The sequence below is a fragment of the Crocuta crocuta genome, unplaced genomic scaffold (genome assembly GCF_008692635.1).
Source record: "Crocuta crocuta isolate KB4526 unplaced genomic scaffold, BGI_CrCroc_1.0 scaffold78, whole genome shotgun sequence".
Taxonomy (NCBI): Eukaryota; Metazoa; Chordata; class Mammalia; order Carnivora; family Hyaenidae; genus Crocuta; species Crocuta crocuta.
The window spans coordinates 1,361,076-1,385,600 of record NW_027532617.1 but is presented as its reverse complement, the minus strand read 5'-3'; the positions used below and the strand labels follow the sequence as shown (position 1 = coordinate 1,385,600).

Genomic DNA, 24,525 nt, shown 5'->3' with positions numbered 1-24,525 from the left:
AGGGTAATCATTTACCTCCCCCCCCGCCGCCATGCAGTGCTCAATGCTTGGAAGCATTTAGGGAACTGATTTATTATTTACTGGCCTGGCATTGGACCTAGTAGTAAATACTGGCACCCAAAACAGATCTCAAAACATCCTGAAGCCTGCAGAGCGTGTTAGGTCTGAAGTGGGGTTCACGGGGCCTCCAAATTATGTGGAAGTTGCTTTAATTTTTAATTTTAAAGTGGAGTTGTCTGAATTTACATAAGTGGGAAGTAGAGGTGAAACAGAAACGTCCTGGATTAGTTTATGGCCTGAAAACTGTTCCTTTGACCACCTAAGTACCCTGGGGGCAGTTACACAGCCACTGCCTAACAGACCCCCTGAGTCCCTTAAGACCAGGTAGGATGACATAGACTAAAGCTTGTGCACTTATTGGCTTTCAGATACACTAAGAGGCTCCCAGTTTCCTAGCAGCTGAAGGTGATGTTCTACTGAGTGCCACTCTTCCTTCCCAAGTCTGGAAACCCTCCTGGGCAAGAGAAAGTTCGAATGCCATGCCCTTGGCTGTGGTTTCCAGCTGACACACGGGGGCAGAAGAAGAGGGACTCAGAGACCCTCAGATCCACCCTCATTCATTCAACAGATATTTCTTCAGCACCTACTGTGTCCTAAGCCCTGCTCTAGGCACTGAGGATACAAAAGAGACATTCCACTGGAACAGACCTAGATTCTAATAATCCCCATATAGAGTTCAGCTCCTTCCTTGGGTGTAGGGGGCGAGTCTACAGGCAGGAAAAATGAGCACACTCACTGGGTTGCTTCTGCATGTGTTTTATTCAGGGGCAGAAACCTTATACTGACAAATAACTCCATTCTCACTATTCAAGTCATTTCTGTTCATTCTTTCCTTAACAAACTCAAAATTCAGTTTGGTCACCCTGTATCATTTATCATTTGCGTAATTGATTACTTAGAGCAAACATGTCCTTTGTGCTGCCTTTCTCCAAGCAAAGCCATTTTAAGTCATTTTGCTTATTCCTTCTAGGTACTATTTCTGAAAAGCCCTTTTCCCTTTGATGGCTCTCCTCGGTCTATTTTCTAATTTCTTCACATCCCTCTGAAGTTATGGAGTCTAAAATTGAACAAATGGAAAGCACCCATTTGATGAGTGCTACAGCAAATTATAGCAAAATCATGTGGTTAGGGTTAAAGAATTGATCATTCGCAAGCTTTTGGCATATGCAAAGCAGGGGAAACTTTAAATTAGTCAGGCAAGGTTCCTTGGTGAAGTCACAAGGGCGGGGGGGGTCTCACATTTTAGGAAGATTTGGTTCATCTTCCTGGTAATCAGAGCTCACCCTCAGTTCTGAGCCTTGACATTAATTGGCTCTTGCCTGAAATATGTGGTCCACGCCACCATTTTACCACTTTTACTTGTTTTTGTTAACCTCTTCCAAAAACCTGAATGCCGCATTAACTTCTTATTCCTCACTCCCATTCTGGCACTTGCCACCAGGCCTTACACGTGCTTACTTGTTTCTATTCCCCACTCACCTGTTAGCTTCTTGAGGGCAAGGACCAAATCTGAATCGCTGCTGAACTCGGGAGAGAGTGAAGCCAGGACTTGACAGATAATAGGTGACATTAAATGTTTGTTGAATGAATGAATAAATGGCAGTGCCTGCTTTGCATTTATTAATTCTTTCATTAAACTTTTTTTGTTTCCCCTTCAGAAGAGCCTCTGTCTGCCATTCTGTTAGCGGGGGAGTAGTGGCTGTGTGGGCGTGGTGGGGGGGGTGCAGAGAAAAGTGCTGTGTTGGTGATGCCCACTCATCAGCTCCACAAACACAGACTGAGGATGGACCATAGGCCAGTCAGAATCCTGAGCAATTAAATGGATGGGGCCCCTATTCTGAATTTGTTCACAATTAGTGTCCCGGTTGACAGTACCATCATTTACTGAGCACCTACCATGTGCCCAGGACTACATCAAGCACTTGGTGTGAGTTACCTCATTTGGTATTTACCACAGAAATAGCCATGTGACTTCCTTGCAATTTAAGATTTTAGTCCTGCTGCTTCTTGTATTTTGCCTGAAGGTCAGAGATCAGGAGTTTCCTTATCGAAGAAACTTGGCCCGAGTCATTGTGAATGTGGAAGATGCTAATGATCACAGTCCTTATTTTACCAACCCACTGTATGAAGCATCTGTATTTGAATCGGCTGCTCTGGGATCAGCTGTTCTGCAGGTGACGGCTCTGGACAAAGACAAAGGGGAAAATGCAGAACTCATATATACCATAGAAGCAGGTGAGAGCTGTTGCACAGATTGTAACATAATGCATGGCATTTGACCCTCCGCAGTGTTGATCACCATGTGAAATTCACATTGTTACCCCTGGAACGTCCCCAAAAGAATTGCTTGGCCAAGCAACTGCCCTATTTGCGTGATGATGCTATATACAGTCCTTGGCATTTCTGTAATATGTTTTCCATCACTGACAGTGAGGAGAAAGTTCCCTTTTATTGTGTTACTGTTGGATTTTTCTGGATTGAAAGAGAAGAAATGCGTGGTGAACACAGTGGCTTTTACCAATGGGTCGACAAGCCATGGCCTTGGACTAAAATAACCAAAGCCTTCCATCTTTTGAGAGCTCCCAGGATGTCCTGTGAATTAGAGCCCACATGTCTTTGTTCATTTGTCAGTGGGTGAGCTGTGGGCTTCAAAAATGCCTCCACCCCCACTGTGTGCAAAAATTCACTTCACTGGAGGTGATTCAGAGTAGCAGAGTAGGTGGTAGCTATTGAAATGTCTACTTAACTGGACAGAGAAATAAATAGAGGCTCACATTTTGTTAAATTTGAGATTTTTAAATTTTTTAAAATTTTATTTATTTTGAGAGAAAGAGCGTGTGCAGGGGAGGGAGGCACGGAGAGAGTGAGAATCTCAAGCAGGCTTTGCTCTGTCAGCACAGAGCCCAACACACGGGGCTTGATCTCACGAACTGTGAGATCATGACCTGAGCTGAAATCAAGAGTTGGATGCTTAACCAATTGATTTGACCGTCTATAAGGCAAGACCATACTTCACTGTTTTGAAGATGGAAAAAGGAAGAAAGCATTTCTGACAGAGGAGAGGAGGATCCAAGCAAGGGATAGGACTGTGAACCTAAAAATTACAAATATCCCTTACCTGCTCTATTTTCCCTTCCCCTTTTCTGTTGTTCTTTGAATAGTCAAGCCACATATTTCCAAAATGTTCTGCAACATTATGTCTGTTGTGCATAATGCCAAATGCTGTCTCCTTGTATACCAGTGCTGGAAAAGCTTCTTTCTTGTGATTTAAATGTGGAACATTTTTGTGAGTGGTTGAATTAAAATATGAATGCTAGAATGACAGTTTGGGGCTGAAAAATATTAGAAAAGGAAAAGCCAACAATCTTCTTTATTAAAAAAAAAAAAGCCACTGCATCGAATGATAATCTCAAATGGTTTCCTGTATTAGGCACCCACATTTTATAGGAGTCTAACCTATGCTGTATACAAAAAAAATAATCAAATAAAGAAATAAAAGACCCTAGTTCATAACTTCAGGTGCCCCAAGCAACTTCACCAATATCTATTCTAGATTTTTATGGAATTTCCTGCTAACCTAAAGCCTGACCAGTACTTTTCTTTTAAATGCTATTTTGTGTCTGTTGTTTACCACAGGAAATTTTAATTATATAATCTTTGTTTTAGATCCACAAATAATGTAGGACAACTTCTTTTTAAAAACAAATATTTGGGGCACCTGAGTGGTTCAGTCGGTTAAGCATCCGACTTCGGCTCAGGTCACGGTCTCAGGGTTTGTGAGTTTGAGCCCCAGGTCGGGCTCTGTGCTAACAGTCCAGAGCCTGGAGCCTGCTTTCAATTCTGTTGTCTCCCTCTCTCTCTGCCCCTCTCCCACTCGTGCTCTGTTTCTCTTGCTCTCAAAAATCAATAAAACATAAAAGAATTAAAAAAATAAAATACACAAATATCTAAATAATGTCACAGAAAGTGTCACCTGATCCAACAACTCTTTAGATTCTTTCCTAATCTGATATATAGTTTCCTTTTCTCAGTATTCATCTGTGCATATGCATTGTTTCATACCATTGTGATCATTTAGATATGGAGTCTTATTTCTGTTTTTTTACTTAACGTTTTCTAAGCATTGTCTATGGTGTCTACTTGCTTTTTGTATTTGTCATTAAGGCTACTACTTACACTCTCTTAGAGAGGCAGATAACTTCTAAACCAAGAGTCATTTCCCATCTGCCTGACAAGACTGCTTTTCTTATCTTTCAGCAGCCACACGCTACAGCTTGGTGCTGTGCAGAGACAAGGGATTCCATCATTCCTATAACAGTAGATTAAAATTAGAGAGAAAAGTTATTTCTTTAAAACATCTTTTATATAGAAAACTTGAATTTAAAAAAAAAAAAACTCATAGGAATGCTTGGTATCTCAAAAAATCGTATCTCAAACAATGACCCCTGATTGTATGTGTAAGAAGCTAATGAGGATTTCATTGTGTGCATAGTAAAGCCACATGTGGTGATGGGGCTCCTTTACGGACAGACAGACCTCCACTTGCCCCTGACTGCTCCTGGCCAAGCCAGTCCCTTCCCACACCATGGTAGGAGACAGGGAGAACCCAGATGCTTCAACATTTTGAAGCAAATGACAAAGTGGTTACGGCAAGTGGACATTTTACTTAAGTTCTCTTACAAACCTCAGATAAGCAAGATTTTACTCTAGTTATTGGTGGACCATAAACTTCCTGTCCCTGCCTGGCTTCTAAGGTAACTTCTGAAGCTTTTATTTTGGCCCAAAGGACTGCGGTGGAATTTGAGTGCAGAACTTCTATTTACCTCAGGTTTGTGTTCGGTGCAATAGCAGCTCCTGGGTGGGCTTCGAAACAGAAGAGACAGAGACTAAGAATTGAGTTAGGATGGGGGCGTATTGGACCCCAAGATGCACACAGAAAGAGAATTAAAAATGTTTTTTTAGCTCTACCTCTCCACTCAATCATTTAATACCTATTTATTGAACGTCTTCTTTGTGCCAGGACTGTGCTATGTGCTAGATAAGAAGGTAAGATAAGCTCAGCTTTTGCTCAGTTGCCAAAAGTCTACAAGAAACTAACTATAGATTCCAAGAAAACAAGCAGAGGGTATTTTCCAAGGATTCAAGGATAGCAAGAGAGAAGAAGCAGGAAGTGAATTCTAAGAATATGGGGCAGGCAGTATGTTGAAGAGGGTAAGAGGCAGAGAGCCCACATTGGACATGATGTATGAGCACAGCATTCAGGCAGATGTGACAAGCAGGGCAGTGGCCGTGGGACAGCAGGGCTGTGAAGTTCTGCTCAAGACCAGAAGCTGGCTCCCCTTCCTCCCTGCCACGTATATCTTGCTGGGCATGAAGGAATGTGCTGGACCTACAGTGAAGGAGGACTTAGCTAGGGACTCTGCAGCAGGCCTCCACAATCAAGGAGCACAGAGAGACTTGGCTCTGTTGCATTCAGCATTTGGAGTTGTGTGTTGGTGACCATTACGTCTACAACCTCTACATTTTACCTTTGAGGTGCTGAAGCAAAGTGATTCCTGCTGCCTCATGAGGGTCTATGAGTCAAGTGTTAGACTCACGCTCAATGCCACTATTTACTGAACGTTTGCAAGCCTGCTCATGAGATCCTTGAACTTCATAACTTCATGTTGTCCTCACAAAGTGCTCATGTAGAAGAGGCAAGGAAAAACTCATGCTGACACCAAAGATGATATTGTTAAATACTCACATTGGGGGGGCTGGCATCGAGTTCTTTACATCTTTGTTAAATTTCTTCTTTAAAAATATGGAGAATTTTCTTGAACATTACTTTTTTATTCTCAGGCATGGAGAAGTTTGTTGACTAAGTACGTAGTAAGAAGTTTGTGTACAGCTGTATTTGCTGCCTATTTCGGGAGACACATGTAAGTGTCTGCCAGTGCAGGAGACTGTCTTAATAATAATAACCTTGAAGCTGTCTCTATGTCTGCCATCCTTCAGTACTTCAACCAGAAGGAAAAATCCAGATATAACTGAATAACCAAGATTTTTAATTTTGTTAAAGTCTAGACACACAAGCATGTGTGTTCTTCGAGACGTATCAGAAAGCCTGATGAGAGAAGCAAAAAGCAACTTGGTGAAGATTCTTGTGTTGTTGTTAATGTTTTTTAATGCTCATTTGTTTTTAAGAGGGAGAGCACACGCAGGTGAGGGGCAGAGAGAGAGTGAGACAGGATCCAAAGCGTGCTCTGTGTTGACAGCAGAGAACCTGACACAGGGCTCTAACTCACGAACCGTGAGATCATGACCTGAGCCAAAGCCGGACATTCAACCAACTGAGCTACCCAGGCAGCCCTGAAGGATTCTGCTTCACACTGTCCACTACTCTTCAGCCAGCTTTTTTACATCCTTCAGTCTTAATTTTCCCCATTCTTTATTCCCCTCTAATCCTCACCCTCAGCAACCTCAGATTTCACACCGCTGAATATTTCAGAAGCAGGACTCTCAACTTCTGGGGTCGTGTGGCTCACAGCCCTTCCCATTGCAGACACATCAAAGTGGGGAGCCAGTTCCTTAGTTTCAGATGGGTGATGCCTCAGGTGTGGGGTTTTAGTGCTGGTGCAGATGATCAGTAGGATGCTACCTTATAGGAAGCCTCTCCAGTACGTACTGAATAGGATGGTTACAGATTGGAGTGACAGCCTTATAATTTTTATGCCTAGTTTTAAGTCTGTGTGTGCATGTGTGTCTTTTGGGGTATGGGGAAGAGAACGACAGAAGGGTAGTCAGAATCCTCAAAGCAGTGTTTAGAGTGAAGTTGATTTTGATGGGGTGAAAAATGCCAATTCCATGTAGCAAAGCCTACCTTTGGGGTAATCTGCAATCAAATCCCTGTGGTATACTGTTCTGAAACAGCCTCACAACTATCTTTCTCATAACATGGTACACAGAATACAGCACTGGCTTAGGTAAATATGCCTTTTTCACAGTAACATTGTACACAGTATTGTATTGTTGTTAACTTAGATTAAGAAGATACTGGTCCGAAATTTACAGTTTTACTGAAAAACTTATTTCAGTTGCTTTTGAATACCCCTAAAAGCGAAGCCTTTCATTCTATTTCAGAATGAGATGGAATGAATAGTAACAATTGTTTTCCACTTGCCATGTTGCAGTAAAGTAGCCTTTAGATGAAGAATTAATCTTCAAAACATGACGTGTAACTCATTTCCCCATTTATTTCTATATTGTAGGGAACACTGGGAACACATTTAAGATTGAACCGGTCCTGGGCATCATCACTGTTTCCAAAGAACCAGACATGATGACGACGGGTCAGTTTGTACTGTCAGTCAAAGTCACAGATCAGGGCTCCCCGCCAATGTCTGCCACTGCAATTGTGCGCATTTCTGTTACCATGTCTGATAATTCTCACCCCAGGTTCACTCACAAAGACTACCAAGCAGAAGTAAATGAAAATGTTGATATTGGAACTTCGGTCATTTTAATCTCTGCCATCAGTCAGTCTGCCCTCATTTATGAAGTCAAAGATGGAAACATTGATGGGAGCTTTACCATAAATCCATACTCTGGAGTCATCACCACCCGGAAGGCACTGGATTACGAGCGTACTTCCTCTTATCAGCTTATCGTTCAAGCCATGAACATGGCAGGAATGGCTTCCAATGCCACGGTCAACATTCAGATTGTTGATGAAAATGATAATGCCCCAGTTTTTCTCTTTTCTCAATATTCAGGCAGCCTAAGTGAGGCTGCCCCAGTCAATAGTATTGTCCGGAGCTTGGATAACAGCCCACTGGTGATTCGAGCCACCGATGCTGACAGCAACCGTAATGCTCTGCTGGTGTATCAAATTGTGGAGTCCACAGCCAAGAAGTTCTTCACAGTGGACTCCAGTACTGGTGCCATCAGAACAATTGCCAACCTGGACCATGAAACTATCGCCCATTTCCATTTTCACGTGCATGTGAGAGACAGTGGCAGCCCCCAGCTGACTGCAGAGAGTCCTGTTGAAGTCAACATAGAGGTAACAGATGTGAATGATAACCCGCCTGTTTTCACTCAGGCTGTGTTTGAGACTGTCTTACTTCTACCCACCTATGTTGGAGTAGAGGTTCTGAAAGTTAGTGCCACAGATCCTGACTCCGAGGTGCCCCCTGAACTGACATATAGCCTAATGGAAGGCAGCTTGGATCATTTTTTAATTGAAGCCAACAGTGGAGTACTCACCATAAAAAACAACAACCTCTCCAAAGATCACTACATGTTGATAGTTAAAGTGTCTGACGGAAAGTTCTACAGTACGGCCGTGGTCACTATCTTGGTTAAAGAAGCCATGGATAGTGGCCTCCACTTTACTCAAAGCTTTTACTCGACCTCAATCTCAGAGAACAACACTAACATAACCAAAGTTGCTATTGTCAATGCCATTGGAAATCGCCTTAATGAGCCCTTAAAATATAGCATCTTAAACCCAGGAAATAAGTTCAAAATAAAATCTACCTCAGGGGTCATTCAGACCACTGGAGTCCCCTTTGACCGTGAAGAACAAGAGTTATATGAGCTGGTGGTGGAAGCCAGTCGTGAGCTAGACCATCTGCGTGTGGCTAGAGTGGTGGTGAGGGTAAACATCGAAGACATAAATGACAATTCTCCAGTCTTTGTGGGCCTCCCTTACTATGCTGCTGTGCAAGTTGATGCTGAGCCTGGGACTCTGATTTACCAGGTGACAGCCATTGACAAAGATAAAGGTGCGAATGGAGAAGTGACCTATGTCCTACAGGATGACTATGGCCACTTTGAGATTAACCCTAATTCAGGGAATGTTATTTTAAAAGAAGCATTCAACTCTGACTTGTCCAACATTGAGTATGGAGTCACTATCGTAGCCAAAGATGGTGGAAAACCCTCTTTATTCACGTCTGTGGAACTTCCCATCACAATTGTCAACAAAGCAATGCCTGTGTTTGATAAGCCCTTTTATACAGCATCGATCAATGAAGATGTCAGAATGGATACCCCCATTCTAAGCATCAATGCCACCAGTCCAGAAGGCCAAGGCATCATATATATCATTATTGATGGGGATCTTTATAAACAGTTTAACATTGACTTTGACACTGGGGTCCTGAAAGTCGTTAGCCCTTTGGATTATGAAATTACATCTGTTTACAAGTTGACAGTAAGAGCCAGTGATGCCCTTACTGGTGCCAGGGCCGAAGTCACCGTTGACTTGCTAGTTAATGATGTAAATGACAACCCCCCTATTTTCGATCAACCCACATATAACACAACATTATCAGAAGCATCTCTCATTGGAACGCCTGTTTTGCAAGTTGTGTGTACTGATGCAGACTCGGAAAACAATAAATTGGTACATTATCAGATTGTCCAGGACACTTACAACAGCACAGATTATTTTCACATAGACAGTGCAAGTGGCTTAATCCTGACAGCACGGATGCTGGACCACGAGTTAGTGCAACACTGCACTTTGAAAGTCAGAGCAACAGATAATGGCTTCCCATCACTGAGCAGTGAGGTCCTGGTTCATATCTATATCTCAGACATAAATGACAACCCTCCTGTTTTTAATCAGCTCATTTATGAGTCGTATGTGAGTGAATTAGCCCCCCGGGGCCATTTTGTAACCTGTGTTCAAGCCTCTGATGCAGACAGCTCTGATTTTGACCGCTTGGAGTATAGCATTTTATCTGGGAATGACCGGACGAGCTTTCTGATGGACAGCAAGAGTGGCGTCATCACACTATCCAACCACCGGAAGCAGAGGATGGAGCCTCTGTACAGTCTCAATGTGTCAGTGTCTGATGGGTTGTTCACGAGCACTGCACAGGTGCATATCAGGGTACTTGGGGCCAACCTGTACAGCCCTGCCTTTTCCCAAAGCACCTATGTTGCTGAGGTGAGAGAAAATGCAGCCGCTGGGACAAAGGTAATTCATGTTCGAGCCACAGACGGGGATCCAGGGACATATGGACAGATCAGCTACGCCATCATCAATGATTTTGCTAAGGATCGATTTCTCATCGACAGCAATGGACAAGTCATCACAACAGAAAGGCTTGACCGGGAGAACCCTCTGGAAGGAGACATTAGTATTTTTTTGAGGGCCCTCGATGGTGGAGGGAGAACAACGTTTTGCACTGTGAGAGTGATTGTTGTGGATGAAAATGACAATGCTCCCCAGTTCATGACAGTGGAATACAGAGCCAGTGTCAGGGCAGATGTTGGAAGGGGACATTTGGTCACTCAGGTTCAAGCCATGGATCCAGATGACGGCGCTAATTCAAGGATTACCTATTCTCTGTATAGTGAGGCCTCGGTCTCAGTGGCTGACCTCCTAGAAATCGATCCTGACAATGGCTGGATGGTCACTAAGGGCAGTTTTAACCAGCTGAAAAACACAGTGTTATCATTCTTTGTCAAAGCAGTAGATGGGGGCATTCCAGTAAAGCACTCCCTCATTCCTGTCTACATCCATGTCCTGCCCCCTGAAACATTCTTGCCTTCATTCACCCAGTCTCAGTATTCTTTTACTGTTTCAGAAGATACAGCCATTGGGAGCACGGTGGACACCCTGAGAATTTTGCCCAGTCAAAATGTCAGATTCAGTACAGTTAATGGGGAAAGGCCAGAAAATAACAAAGGGGGAGTCTTCATCATAGAGCAGGAAACAGGCACAATCAAGCTTGACAAACGCCTTGATCATGAAGTTAGCCCAGCATTCCACTTTAAGATAGCAGCCACCATACCCCTGGACAAGGTAGACATTGTGTTTACTGTAGACGTAGATATCAAGGTACTGGATTTGAATGACAACAAGCCAGTCTTTGAAACTTCCAGCTATGAGACGATAGTAATGGAAGGAATGCCTGTCGGCACCAAACTCACTCAGGTGAAAGCCATCGACATGGATTGGGGAGCCAATGGGCAGGTCACCTACTCCCTGCACTCAGATTCCCAGCCTGAAAAGGTAATGGAAGCCTTCAATATTGACAGCAACACAGGCTGGATCAGTACCTTGAAGGACCTGGATCACGAAACAGATCCCTCCTTTGCCTTCTCTGTGGTGGCCTCCGACCTTGGAGAGGCCTTCTCTCTTTCATCCACGGCTTTGGTCTCTGTCAGAGTGACAGATATAAATGACAATGCACCAGTCTTTGCCCACGAAGTGTACCGAGGGAATGTGAAGGAGAGCGACCCTCCCGGAGAAGTGGTAGCCGTGCTCAGCACATGGGACAGAGACACTTCGGACATTAATCGCCAAGTGAGCTACCATATTACAGGTAAGTCAGCCACCCTTGGCTTTCACTGGGTGCTCTGTTTTCTTTTTTTCTTTACTGTTTTTTATTTCTGAGAGAGAGAGAGAGACAGCATGAGCAGGGGAGGGTCAGGGAGAGAGGGAGACACAGAATCTGAAACAGCCTCCAGGCTCTGAGCTGGCTGTCAGCACAGAGCCGGACACGGGGCTCGAACCCACAAACTGTGAGATCATGACCTGAGCCGAAGTCAGTCGCTTAACTGACTGAGTCACCCAGGCACCCCTGGGTGCTCTGTTTTCTGAAGTTAGTTGGGAAGAGGCAGGGGATAACAGTAGGAGACAAGAAGGGAGATGGGATGGGGGTTGAGAGTAATAAAACCTTTCTGGAGCTGAGCAAAAGATCTCCAAGTAGGCACAGTTTTTCAGTTATTGGTTGTTGCTAACTCAGCCTTAGCTTGGTGTTCATTGGTTGGCCTATGACAGATTACCCAGGTTGGTATCCAGTCTTTGCGTTCCCTTTTATCATTTAAAAAGAAGTCCAGCCAACTATCTCAGTTGCAGAAATGAAAACAGCTTTTTAGGGGAGAAGGGAGGTATGTTTTTAACTAAATTCCTACTTTTTGTATTGGTGAGGAAAATAAATCCCAGTAAGCTTCATTGACATGTTTTTCCTGGTTGTGAGAACTATGCATGTACATGTACCCACCTATACAAATTAAAAGGGCATGGTTTGACCTTTTGGTAAATATCGTAAGTTGTAACTCTGTAAACCAAAGAGCATTTCTCCCAAGAACTCCGTTTTCTTGGATCCTTTTTTGTCTTTACAAATAGTAAGTAGCAGTTTGATGGAAAAGCCAAGATAAACAAATGAGGTCCCCCAGAGTGGACAAAAAATGTCACCATTGCTCTGAGGGGCAGAGGATTTCACATTGATGTCACCGATCAAGGGTGGGTTTCTGGGGGTGACTGGCTTTAGACTGCAAATGGGAAGGTTGGTGGTGTAAGAACAGTCTTCCTAAAAACTATTTAAGGGTTTTAAAGCTAATATTTTGATGTTGTGACATTCAAAGGCAGAACATAAGCAAAGTGCCAAAAGATTTTAAAGAATCCATCAATACTTGTAGTCAGGTGGCTTCCCTGTAGAAAAACTGCATTATTCAAAGTGAAAAATGAATTAATTAGAATGCCCTCAGGACACAGAATCTGCTTAAGTACCTTACGGGGGAAAGTTAATTAATCACTGCAGAATGAGATTCACAGGAGAGCATATGTGTCAATGCCTGGGATTGCCACTCTTCTCCATCACTTCTCTCCTTTTTCTTTATGGAGTTGTTTTCTTGATAGTGTTTTCGGTTTAAACTCTATGCATCTGTGCTTTATCTTATACCTTCCTCTTTTTGGTTTTCATTAAAATGTATATTTCTGCAGAAAAGACATGAGCAATAGTAGTAAGGAAAGAAAAGTTGAGTAAAGCATCACTTACATTTATTTGCATTCAGTTGCAGACAAAAAGCTTTTTAGGCATTCTGAGGGCTACTTTTCTATTGGGAAGAATTGCTCAATTTTCAGTTTTAATTATTTATACTTTGTCTCTGAATTGTCAATGGATGATTTAGGGGACCATCCCATCAACTTCACCGACATAATGAGAACAGAGTAGCTTAAAGCTACTGTTAGGATTAGCAGTGCCAACCACCAACTGATTTTAATTAGATTTAACTTTTGCTCTTGATGTAACACAACTTGGCTGCGCTGCCGCAGATTAACAAAGGACTATTAATCATTTTATTTAACAAAAGATGTGGGCCCGCACTGAAGGCATTTAATGGAGAGGTGAAATTTGTGCATGCTAAAATAATATTCAACGGAGGCATAATTGAATCGTAGCCAGCGGCAGAGGAAAGTGATATCCCAGGGAGGACCCTGAGCCTGACCAGAACAGGTTTCTCCACCTCACCATTATTGACATTTGGGGCTGGGTAAGTCTTAGATCTGCGTGGCCGTTCTGTACTTTGTGGGATGATAGGCAGCATCTCTGGCCTCTACCAAGGAGATTCCAGTAACACCACCATCACCCTCAATGTGACATTCACAAATATCTCTAGACACCAACAAATGTCCCGGCGTGGGGGGTGGTACACAGCCACTCCCAACAGAAAACTACTGTCCTTGAGAGATGTGCAACCCTCACCGTTTCTGTACTGTCTGTTCCCAATGTGGTCCATTTACCCTATGGTTGTCCCCCACTGCTGAGGCCCCTGGAGTGACCCCACCCCCATACCTTAAAAGTGCATGTCTGGCACCAGGATTCCCCTACTTCCCCTTCAATCCCTCTCCAGGACCACAGTCTTCACCTTCCACTCTTTTAAAGACTCATTGTAAAAAGTGGCAGTGGGGGCGCCTGTGTGGCTCAGTCGGTTAAGCGTCCAACTTTGGCTCAGGTCATGATCTCGAAGTTTGTCAATTCGAGCCCCACATCAGGGTGTGTGCTGACAGCTGAGAGCCTGGAGCCTGTTTCAGATTCTGTGTCTTCCTCTCTCTCTGCCCCTCCCCTACTCGTGCTGTGTCTCTCTCTGTCTCGAAAATAAATTAAAATGCTGTAAAAATTAAAAGAAAAGAAGTTGAAATGGCGGCCCCACTTTTTCAACAGAGCCACAGCCAGTACGCAGTATGCTCTCCTTACTTATTGGTCTGTCGTCAGTCTTCCCCACTAGGACCTGAGCTCCCCCATGGGGGCAGGGGTTTTTGCCAGTTTTGTCTGCTGCTGTGGCCCTACTGCCCGGAAGAGTGCCTGGCCCAGAGCAGGTGACAGATACTTGCGGAATGCCGGAACCAACGAAACGGTGATGATCTAACCGGATTCTGGGCTTCTTGCCAGGTGTCCTGTCCAGTCTTCCTCCATGTTTGAAGTGACAGTGTTTCCCTCTTCAGGACTAGAAGGTCAAGGCAGTTTTCTTCTCCCCTCTTCTTCCTGTCTCCTCCAAGATGCTTTTGTCTCCATGTAATTTAATGATGTGGGAAAGCAATATTGCCGGGCCACTGTCAATGCTTCGGCATTATAAAAAGCTGTTCCACCTCATCTCTTCTCCTTTTCTTCCACTATCCCCAGCTTCCCTCCAAGAAATTTGATCTAATTGCGGTGCTTATCTTTGAACTGCTCCTGAAATGACCCCTCTTAGGGCTACTTAATGCTAATGGGTCTTCCTCTGTCACGCAAACTTTTCTTCCCCAAACTCCAGTCCTTGTAAGATGAGTGCAGCTGTATGATGAAGGCTTCATTAAAAGATTCCTTAATAGAACTGACTGCTTCTCCTTGATTGCATAATCAACAGCTAATGAAATTGTCTTGGTAACAAGAGCTATAGTGTACTACATCCTCTCTTGAGACAAAATGGAAAGACAATTGTATCATCCGGAGAAGAGGATTCATTGTTCACAGTTTGAATTTGATTATCCTTTAGGGGGACTAAACAAGAGATCATCCCCAGTTTCTCTAAGTGCGTTTTATTCTCTTGGAAAGATACTGTTTTACGTTTCCCACAAGCCAAGCATATAAATATCTGCTTTTGTTGCAAGAGCATCAATAGGAAGTAACTGTCAATTTTTTTTCCAGTTTTGTAAATGATACAGTTAGAAAAGGGGCAGCTGGATGACCCCACACAGGCCTTTCACTGGAGGTATAGATCAAAGCTTTTCATTGCACATCTTCAAAAAAACACTTTTTTCCCTACAGGAGGGAACCCCCGAGGAAGATTTGCTCTGGGCCTGGTACAGAGTGAGTGGAAGGTCTATGTGAAGAGACCTTTAGATAGAGAAGAACAAGACATTTACTTCCTCAATATCACTGCTACCGACGGGCTTTTTGTCACGCAGGCCATGGTAGAAGTGACTGTCAGTGATGTGAATGACAATAGCCCAGTGTGTGATCAGGTGAGATCTGCGGATATATCAGATATATTGCTGCTTTTTACTCTGCTTCTCGAAAATTAAATCAAAACCCATTTCATTTTTCTCCTGAAGGCCAGGCTGCTTGCTGCTCTTATCTCCTGAATTACCGAGCTCCAACTGGATACAAGAGAATAGATGATAGAGGCTAGGATGAATTATTCATTATAAACATGGAAAGGGTATAGGTAGCAAGTTCAGGTACCTGATTTTGCCTGGCCCAAAAAAACAAAAATAAAATCATGAGTCTTTTTTTTTTAAGAGAGAGAGAGAGAGAGCCAGGGAGGGGCAGAAGGAGAAGGAGAGAGAGAATCTTAAGCAGACTCCATGCCCGGCACAGAGCCTGACATGGGGTTCAATCTCACCATTGTTAGATCATGACGTGAACTAAAATCAAGAGTCAGATGCTTAACTGACTGAGCCACCCAGGTGCCCCAGAGTGCATTAATGCATTTTTAAAGAAATCATTTATAATGCAAAATATGTCAGTTGCCTCACAAATACCAGTGATTCAAATACCTTTCTTTACCTTTGCCAGGTTGCATACACAGCATTATTTCCTGAAGATATTCCATCAAATAAAATCATCCTGAAAGTCCATGCCAAGGATGCCGATATTGGATCCAATGGAGATATACGATACTCACTCTATGGATCTGGAAACAATGAATTTTTTCTAGATCCAGAAAGTGGTAAGGTGAAATTTATTTTTTGGGTAAATGCCATTGTTAATCCATGAGAGAAGTTAAACTCATCACTAGCAGGTAGTTAGCCTACAAGATCATCAATATGATGGCCTGCTATCTAGGACTCTAAGAAATACTAGCTGCACATGGTGTCTGAAGATGGGTGCCCTGGAGCACACAAACTTTATTTGGCCTATAAAACATGCCCTGACTTTCCCTACATTCATTAGCATCGAGTAATCAGGTGTGTCTATTTGGTCCTTCTGTTTTTAGTATCTGTGAGTTAAAGCACCTGCCCTGTAAAGAGTATAGAGTTACATTACAAATGCAAGTTGCAAATGAGACAGCAATGCATAGTAAGGAGAGTTTTTCTCTCTTGAAATCCCTTTTGGGTCCCTTCTCAATGCTTATTAACACACTTGTCTGGTTTTTATTAAATATTCCCACCTAGTTTCTCCAAAGCTATGAGCCCTCAGATTAGCTTCTATATTCAGGCAAAAGTTGTAAGGTCAAAGATTATGTATGCTAAAGGCAGACGCCCGCATTGAAGGCCAGAGCTAATGGAAAAGACATTTTTTATGGAGGCAAATTATTTCAGTGTTGTGTTCCCAATAGTTCATCCAATGGCAATTTGTAAGTGAAGTGTAAAGATAGAATAATTTGCATATTTCCAGTGTTGTGTTGTCCTAATGAATAATAACCTAACTATTGAGTCTCCAAAGATGATGACTCCTCCCTGCCCCTCCCCCATGTCAGCTGTGTCCTAATAGGAAGCACTTAGGTCCATAGAAATATACAACTTGGTGATCTAGTTCTAGTAATTATTTATTCAATAGCTAACAATCATTGAGTAACTAGTAGACATAAAAGCACTTTATGGTATATTAGTGGTAGGCTGCAAGAGGAGTAAAACAAGCCATGGCCAAGGAATATTGAACCCAGTGGGGAAAATAATAATAATAATAATAATAAAAGGGAGAATGAAATAAGTGCCCAGGAAGGATATCAGGGGAGTGATATCTGAGCACAGAGGAAAAAGTAGCTAATATTCTGATGAAGGGGAAGAGAAAACTGTTTTAAAGAAGAGCTGACAATTGAACCGAGGCATGATTCTAGTGGCTGAGGCAGGGCACTGCGTGTCCTGGGGCCAGCATGAGCAGAGAGCACAGCACATTCGAGGAATGCCATGCACAACCCTGGCACTGGTGAGAAGAGCTATAGGATGGCCTGTGAAAATCGCAGTGAGATAAAGAACTTAAGGCTGATCGTGGAAGGTCTGGAATGCCCAACTGAAAAATCACTGGATGTTTCTGGGTAGGAGGAGGAAATAGTCCAGGCTATGTTTGAGCACTGGCTTACAGCAAGGAAGCCATGGAAGGAAATGCCATATAAGAAGAGATGGCTTGGTCTGAATAATGTCTACTAATTTTATTGAAGAATAATAATATTTCACGAGTCCTACTTTTCAGCAATAGCATTTATGTCACTGTGCTTGTTGCCATCGTCTACTGAAATTTAAACAACAACAAACTGTCTATGGCGGCTGATACCCAGCACCAGTACAGCTCTTCCAGTGGTTAAAATATAGGTATATCTTAGCTCCTGACCTTGCTAAATTCCTGCAGATCCAAACCTCTCAAATATTCCCCCACCGGAACCCTCCTCAAGCAACCATAAACCCTTCCCATGGTCCAGCAAGTCGTGTTTATGCTGGCACGATAGGATCCCTTCCAGACCTCTTTCTGCCAAAGGCAGCCTCTATTTTGATGGTTTTCCTCTAAAAGATGAGGTAAAACCATGTTGGATGCAGCTTGGAAGCAGAGAAGACTGCTCCTTCTGGGTCTGTGGATTATTGACATGACTGACTGTCAGACGACTAAGGATCCTTCTGTCAATTCTCTATGCTTTTTCTGGAGATAGAGCAGAAAACCAGAGACATATATAGCTGATGTCTAGAGCAGGTCTTGAGAGGTCTAAAGAGGTACGTAGCTTTCCAGGTAACAAAAGGAAGGAAATCCTGATACCAGGGATTTCACAGTGGGATTAATTAATTTGAAGGCCATGCAGTTGACTTGTTGTTGCATCCAGAAATCTCGTAGCTCTTTCCCTGATGCTTACAATTGAATATTCTCTGTTTTTCAGAGTAGGAGGCACTTGAGCCAAATGTCATTGGTCCTTCCTGTACTGGGGATTCTTCATTTACTTGATTCTCTGCTCTTCAAAGAAAAGTGCTTTTTGAAACACCAGGCCTTTTATTTTCACAGGTGAATTAAAAACCTTGGCTCTTTTGGACCGGGAGAGGGTCCCCGTGTACAACCTGATTGCCAGGGCCACCGACGGGGGTGGCAGGTTCTGCCAATCTGACATCCATCTGATCCTGGAGGATGTGAATGATAATCCCCCTGTGTTTTCTTCCGACCACTACAACGCCTGTGTCTACGAGAACACAGCCACCAAGGCTCTCCTGACCAGAGTGCAAGCCGTGGATCCTGATGTGGGTAAGTCAGTCGCACTGATGCGATGCCTCCTTATTCATGCTCTCGACACGTCTTCAGTTGCTACCTCTCCTTTGATTTTACCAGCCCACTTTGGTTCCTTGCCGTGAGAACACATGCATTAAACCATTGACCACGTCTCAGCTCTTCCACTGATCCACTTCACGTGGACGAGAGAACGCTACAAGGATCCCCCTGCCGCTTATAGGGCTTAAAAAAGCTATACTCTGAATTTCCTTGCCTTCTATCAAAGAGTTTTGGGTTTGTTGGTTCTTTTTTAACCTTTAGAGTAAAAATAATAGCTTGCTTACTTGCCCATTTCTCCTAAACATAGTTAAAACGCTGTGTTGTGTGACAGGGAGAATTCATTTCCATTTCTATAAAGAATTGCATCACATGCTTCAGCTGAAATATGACAATCTCAATTTATGGTAGTGCCCCACAGTGCAAAGAACAATTACTAAATGTGCTGCCAGTCCAATGTCAATTTTTTTTTAACTGCCATTTTCCATAGCCTTTTGGTTACACATATACTGACGTTACCAGGCAGAGTGAGGGTGGTGGAAATAAGACAGAATTCGAACTAAAAGTTGCTGCCGATAAAGTTTGTGTTCAAATCCACTTTGCATAATGAGATGGGGAGTTACAAAAGCCTGGAGTTAATTGCTAGGTAGTCCTTTCGAGAATGCATAAGTTATTGAGGTGACGGCGTGATGGGATGTAAATACTAAAGGGCATATAGACAGCCTCTTGGTTGTGCATTTTAAGAGCTGTAAATCAGAGGACTAGGGAATGATGGGGTGTGTCTGCTGTGCTAAACAGCCCTTTATATAATTCAGTGTCTTATTGCTTAATTCTGAATTGAAAGAAAAATTATTGGACTAATGGAAAAGTAAATACATGATAATTAGTCGAAAACAAACGTGGAGCCCAGGGTCTCTGCGTATTTCCCCTTCGAGAAATTAGTGGCTACTTTAAATTATTGCTCTTACCTCATTAGCATAATTTTCCAGGCTCAGCACCAACCCTTTAAAAGTCTGCATATTATGTGAAGCTTGGTAAAAAACGGTAAACAGGAAAAGACTCATTTATTGATTTATAATTACGTAATACCTACAAATGCCTGGGTTTTTTTTTTTTCCTTTGTAATTGTATTTCAAGTTTTTTCCAAAACAAGGCCCCAGGAACCCCCAGGTTCAAGTATGTCCCTGAGCTTGGTCCATTGCTGTCTTATACAAACATTCTTTTTTAAAGCAGCATTAGAAAACATCCTCTGGACCCTTATTAGCAGACTTTGGTGCGGGGAGGGGGGGAGGGACGGTGAGCAGAAATCATGCAAATAAATCTTTCAATATATCTATTTAAATTTGAGAATGTATAATTGAGCCATAGGTGAAATTCTTAAGTTTCTTTCATGTTTATTTATTTATTTTGAGAAGAGGGAGGGTCAGATAGAGAGGAAGAGAGAGCATCTTAAGTAGGCTCTGTGATGTCAGCATAGAGCTCAGTGGGGGGCTTGATCTCACAAACTGTGAGATCATGACCTGAGCAAAATCAAGAGTTGGTTGCTTAACCGACTGAGCCACCCAGGTGCCCCAAGCCATAGATGAAATTTTAAGATTTAATTTTGTGACTTAAATTAAAATTCTAATTTTATTTTATTTAAAAAAAATTTTTTTAATGTTTATTCATTTTTGAAAGAGAGATAGAGAGAATGCGAGTGGGAGAGAGGCAGGGAGAGAGGGAAACATAGAATCCAAAGCAGGCTCTAGGCTCTGAGCTGTCAGCACAGAGTCTGACACGGGGCTCGAACTCATGGCCACAAGATTATGGCCTGAGCTGAAGTCGGACGCTCAACTGACAGCCACCTAGGCACCTCTAAAATCCTAATTTTTAAAAATTGAAATTGTTCTACTCCCTTCCTTCCTGAAGGAGTTGGGTGTGCTTTATCCACCAGAGATTGAAGACAGAAAGAGCCTGACTGGCACCCACAATGTTGCTGACAGTGGAGGGTGAAGGGATGTTACTGGCTCATGATGTGGCTATGGGGGAGAATACTCGGTTAGCTCCATCCTCCTTTTCACTTCTTCTGAGTCAGTTGTTCAGGTTGGGAGTTGGGGAAGAAGGATGACTAGAATTTGGGCAGAGATGAGAGAGCGTCTAAAGGCCTAAACCAGAATAATGACCCCGTCAGCACCTGCCTCTGCTCATTTGTACTAATTCGCCAAAGGTTTACATTCAGAGCTTCAAGCAGACACAGAGGTTGTGAGTGCTACTCATGGAAAGTGCTTTCACCAGACCATTGTATCCACCTCAGGAAAGCTCTAGAATAGGATCCAGATACTGGCTCCTTTTCTCAGTTTCTGTACAACTTACTTAGCTTTTTAAAGTTATCTTTATTGTTTTGAGAGAGAGAGAGAGAGCACGCACATGAGAGCAGGGGAGGGGCAAAGAGAAAGAGAGAGAGAAAATCTTACGCAAGCTCCATGCCCAGCACAGAGCCCAACACAGGGCTCAATCCCACAACACTGGAATCATGACCTGAGCTGAAATCAAGAGTTGACGTTCCACCGGGGCGCCTGGGTGGCTTAGTCGGTTAAGCGTCCGACTTTCGCTTAGGTCATGATCTCGCGGTTCGTGGCTTCGAGCCCCGCGTCGGGCTCTGTGCTGACTGCCAGCTCAGAGCCTGGAGCCTGTTTCAGTCTGTGACTCCCTCTCTCTCTGACCCTCCCCTGCTCACGCTGTCTCTCTCTCTCCTAGAAATAAATAAAAATATTTAAAAAAAAAAAAAAGAGTTGACGTTGCACCAACTGAGCCACCAATGTGTCCTGCACTTAGCGTCAAAAAATAAAGGAACTAAGATAAACATAAAGGAACACTTGTAAAAATGCAGACTAGGCACCCGACCATGTGCCAGGCACAGGCTGAGGAGTGGCTGTAAAGGTCCTGGCCAGAGCTTGCAGGAGGATGCCAACAGCGGAGGCATCAGTCAGAGCTGTCCTCAAACCAACATCCTCCAGGGTCCCTGGGTGTCACTGAACTAGTTTACACTGTCTTCATTAGTGGCCTGATCAGAAAACTTACTTCCTCAAGGGAACCCATTTCTCAGTCTTTTGGAAGGAACCACAGAGGAGCATGAGCTGCATTTTGAGATTGCCAGGTCATCAAGTGGGCAGTTTATCTCGAGCCCAACTTGAACCGCTGGCCTGAAGCTGAGTTCACACAGACATCATTAGACTGAATCCAGTCCTCTCATATCTTTAGTTTGGCCTATTATATAGTGTTCCAAAAAGGTAGAGTTAGGGGCACCTGGGTGGCTCAGTCGGTTAAGCGTCTGACTTCGGCTCAGGTCATGATCTCCCGGTTCCTGGGTTCAAGCCCCACGTCGGGCTCTGTGCTGACAGCCAGCTCAGAGCCTGGAGCCTGCTTCAGATTCTGTGTCTCCCTCTCTCCTTGACCCTCCTCTGCTCACACTGTCTCTCTCTGTCTCTCAGAAATAAATAAAAACATTAATAATTAAAAAAAAAAAAAAGGTAGAGTTAGTTATCAATAAAATGAGATTTCTTTTCAAAATTTCAGTTTTGGGTATTTTATAAAAACAGAAGCAGCCCTCAGAAGACAGCAAATCCAGGCACGCAGTCCCACAGGGGTAGGTGCCAAAGAAATAGCAGCTGCCTTTGTGAGAACAGCCAGAGCTCACGCTCCCTGTTCCCAGCCACTTCACTTATTTATGTTACTGCCTGGCCTCATGGGCCCCTTTGTGACAAGAAGATAGCTGAGTTTTGAAAAAAAATTATTTTGGAATAATAATAGGTTCACAGATAGCTGCCCAAAAAAAAAATGTGCAGAAGATCACATGTACCTTTCACTCAGCACTTTCTCCAATGATGACATCTTGTATTAACTGGAGAACACTATCAGATTGGGCATGTGCGTGTGTGTCTGTGTCTGTGTCATTGTGCAGTTTTATCACCTGCGCAGCGTCGTCTAACCACCGTTACAGAGCTCCCTCCTGCTACCCCATCAAAGCCACACCAACCTCCTCCTGGCACTTCCTTCCCAGGCTTCAACCCCTGGCAACCGCTTATCTCCACATCTACAATTTGATTCTTTCAAAACCGTTATTTGAAAGAATTTATATAGTTTGTAATGTTTTTGAGATTGGCTGTTTTCACAAAGCATCCCCCGAAGATCCATCCTACTCGTTCATTCCTTTGGAGATTCACCCGCGTTGGTTTTTGATCCTAGTGAAGACTGTTGGCTCCATTTGTGTAGATGACAGGACTGTTTGATTCATGACACTTCTTTTGTTAAGCATATTCCCTTACCTGAAGTTCTAAGTTACTTCATCGCCATTTTGCTACAGTATAAACAAAGTCACTATAAAATACGGAGAAAAGACAAGGATGTCTTCATCTGAAATCTGATTCCATAACTTCAAGGATTCAGAGCTCTTATAAAGACTCACTAAACTTTCATATCCTGGTTTTCTAATTTTAAAAAATACTATTGTTTTTAGCCAAACACCTCTTTCTAATGCTGAATTCATTATTCATAATAAAACCAACACTAATGTTAGAGTAACTGCCTAAGTTAGGAACAAAATCAAAACAGAGAAGGACAAGATAATTTTCACACCCATTTTACGAGCTCTAAGAAATAACATGGCAACTGTCTAGATTTTAGCATTACAGTCTTAGTCTTCCTGTAAAATGGAAATAATCCTTAATCCCATAAATTAATGACATGATTTTATGACCTAACATGTATAAAAATGTAATCCTTTCAGTAAAGATCAGGGGACCTTTTGTTGTTACACTTTGGGGTTAATAGCTTCCCAGTGAGTCTACCTCTCATAGGTAAGATTTGTGTCCAGCTTCCTAATTTTTAGGGTTTTCTAATCTAGCAAAGGAAATATGCAGAGATAAAGATCAGAGCTAAAGTCTGTGACCATTTTAGGCAAAGTTATATGAAAATAAAATGTAAACATGCTCTGCAAAATATGTTATCGCCCATGATTTATTGAGAGGCCAATTTCCAGATAGTTGAGATGCAAAAGGACATATTTTTCCTCTTATGGACCAGGGGACATAACACAAGGAAATGTTCTAATAAGCAACTCACTTTCTCCTTCCCTATAAAACATTTCCTGCAGAATATGGAACTTCTTTCAGGGATTTCAGAGAAGCTTGGGGGCCCAGAGCACACATTACTATTATTTTCCATTCAATTTAACAGAAAGTTAGTGAGTGGCTAGGTAGAAGGCACAAGAAGGGCCCACAAGATTCTCAAAGATGGGGACTGTGCAGTGACAGGACTCAAGTCAGGTGAGTAGTGAAGAGCCTGAATCGGGAGCACACATACTTTTCACAAAAGGCAGAGCTCTCAGAATGAATAGGATTTCAACAGGCAGAGGTAGGAAGGAATTCAGGAAGACAAGAACCATGAAGATAAAGTTGTGAAGCTGGGAACGTGTGGCTCCAACTCAGTGACTGGGAGAACATCATGTCATCCAGGATGGAGAGAAGCAAATGAGATGAGAAAAGTAGTCTGGGCCTGACGGTGGTGGTTCACAAAAGCCGGGGATTATGTGCTTAAACCAGTAAGTAGAAAACAGCCATGGAGCACTTTTGAGAAAAGAAATGATCAGTTCTGGGTTTGGGAAATGCTAATCTGATAGAAGCCTCCAAAATGAGGGTGAGGAAAGCTCCTAGGAGCGTATTGTAAAAGACTGTAAGGGCCAAAATTAGAGTGGTGGCTTTGGGATTTAAAAAGAAGGACCAGGGGCACCTGGGTGGCTCAGTCCGTTGGGCATCCGACTTCGGCTCAGGTGATGATCTCGCACTCCAGGGGTTCAAGCCCCATGTCGGGCTCTGTGCTAACAGCTCAGAGCCTGGAGCCTGCTTTGGATTTTGTGTCTCCCTCTCTCTGCTCCCCCTTCCCCACTTGTACTCTCTCTCTCTGTCTCTCTCTCAAAAATAAATAAACATTAAAAAATAAATATATTAATAAAAAATAAAAAGAAGGAGCATGGCCATGT

At 43.0% G+C, this 24,525-nt stretch overlaps 1 protein-coding gene across 3 annotated transcripts in view; it reads left to right on the top strand.

Annotated features, from left to right (window-relative positions):
* Positions 1-24,525, top strand: part of FAT3 (FAT atypical cadherin 3) — a 520,003-nt gene that overhangs the window by 418,688 nt on the left and 76,790 nt on the right. For all 3 annotated transcript variants that reach the window (XM_077780625.1, XM_077780624.1, XM_077780623.1), the window contains 5 exons: positions 2,085-2,295; positions 7,311-11,384; positions 15,093-15,289; positions 15,843-15,996; positions 18,255-18,488. In XM_077780625.1, coding sequence (XP_077636751.1) covers positions 2,085-2,295; positions 7,311-11,384; positions 15,093-15,289; positions 15,843-15,996; positions 18,255-18,488 — 4,870 coding nt within the window. The remainder of the gene's footprint in view (positions 1-2,084; positions 2,296-7,310; positions 11,385-15,092; positions 15,290-15,842; positions 15,997-18,254; positions 18,489-24,525) is intronic.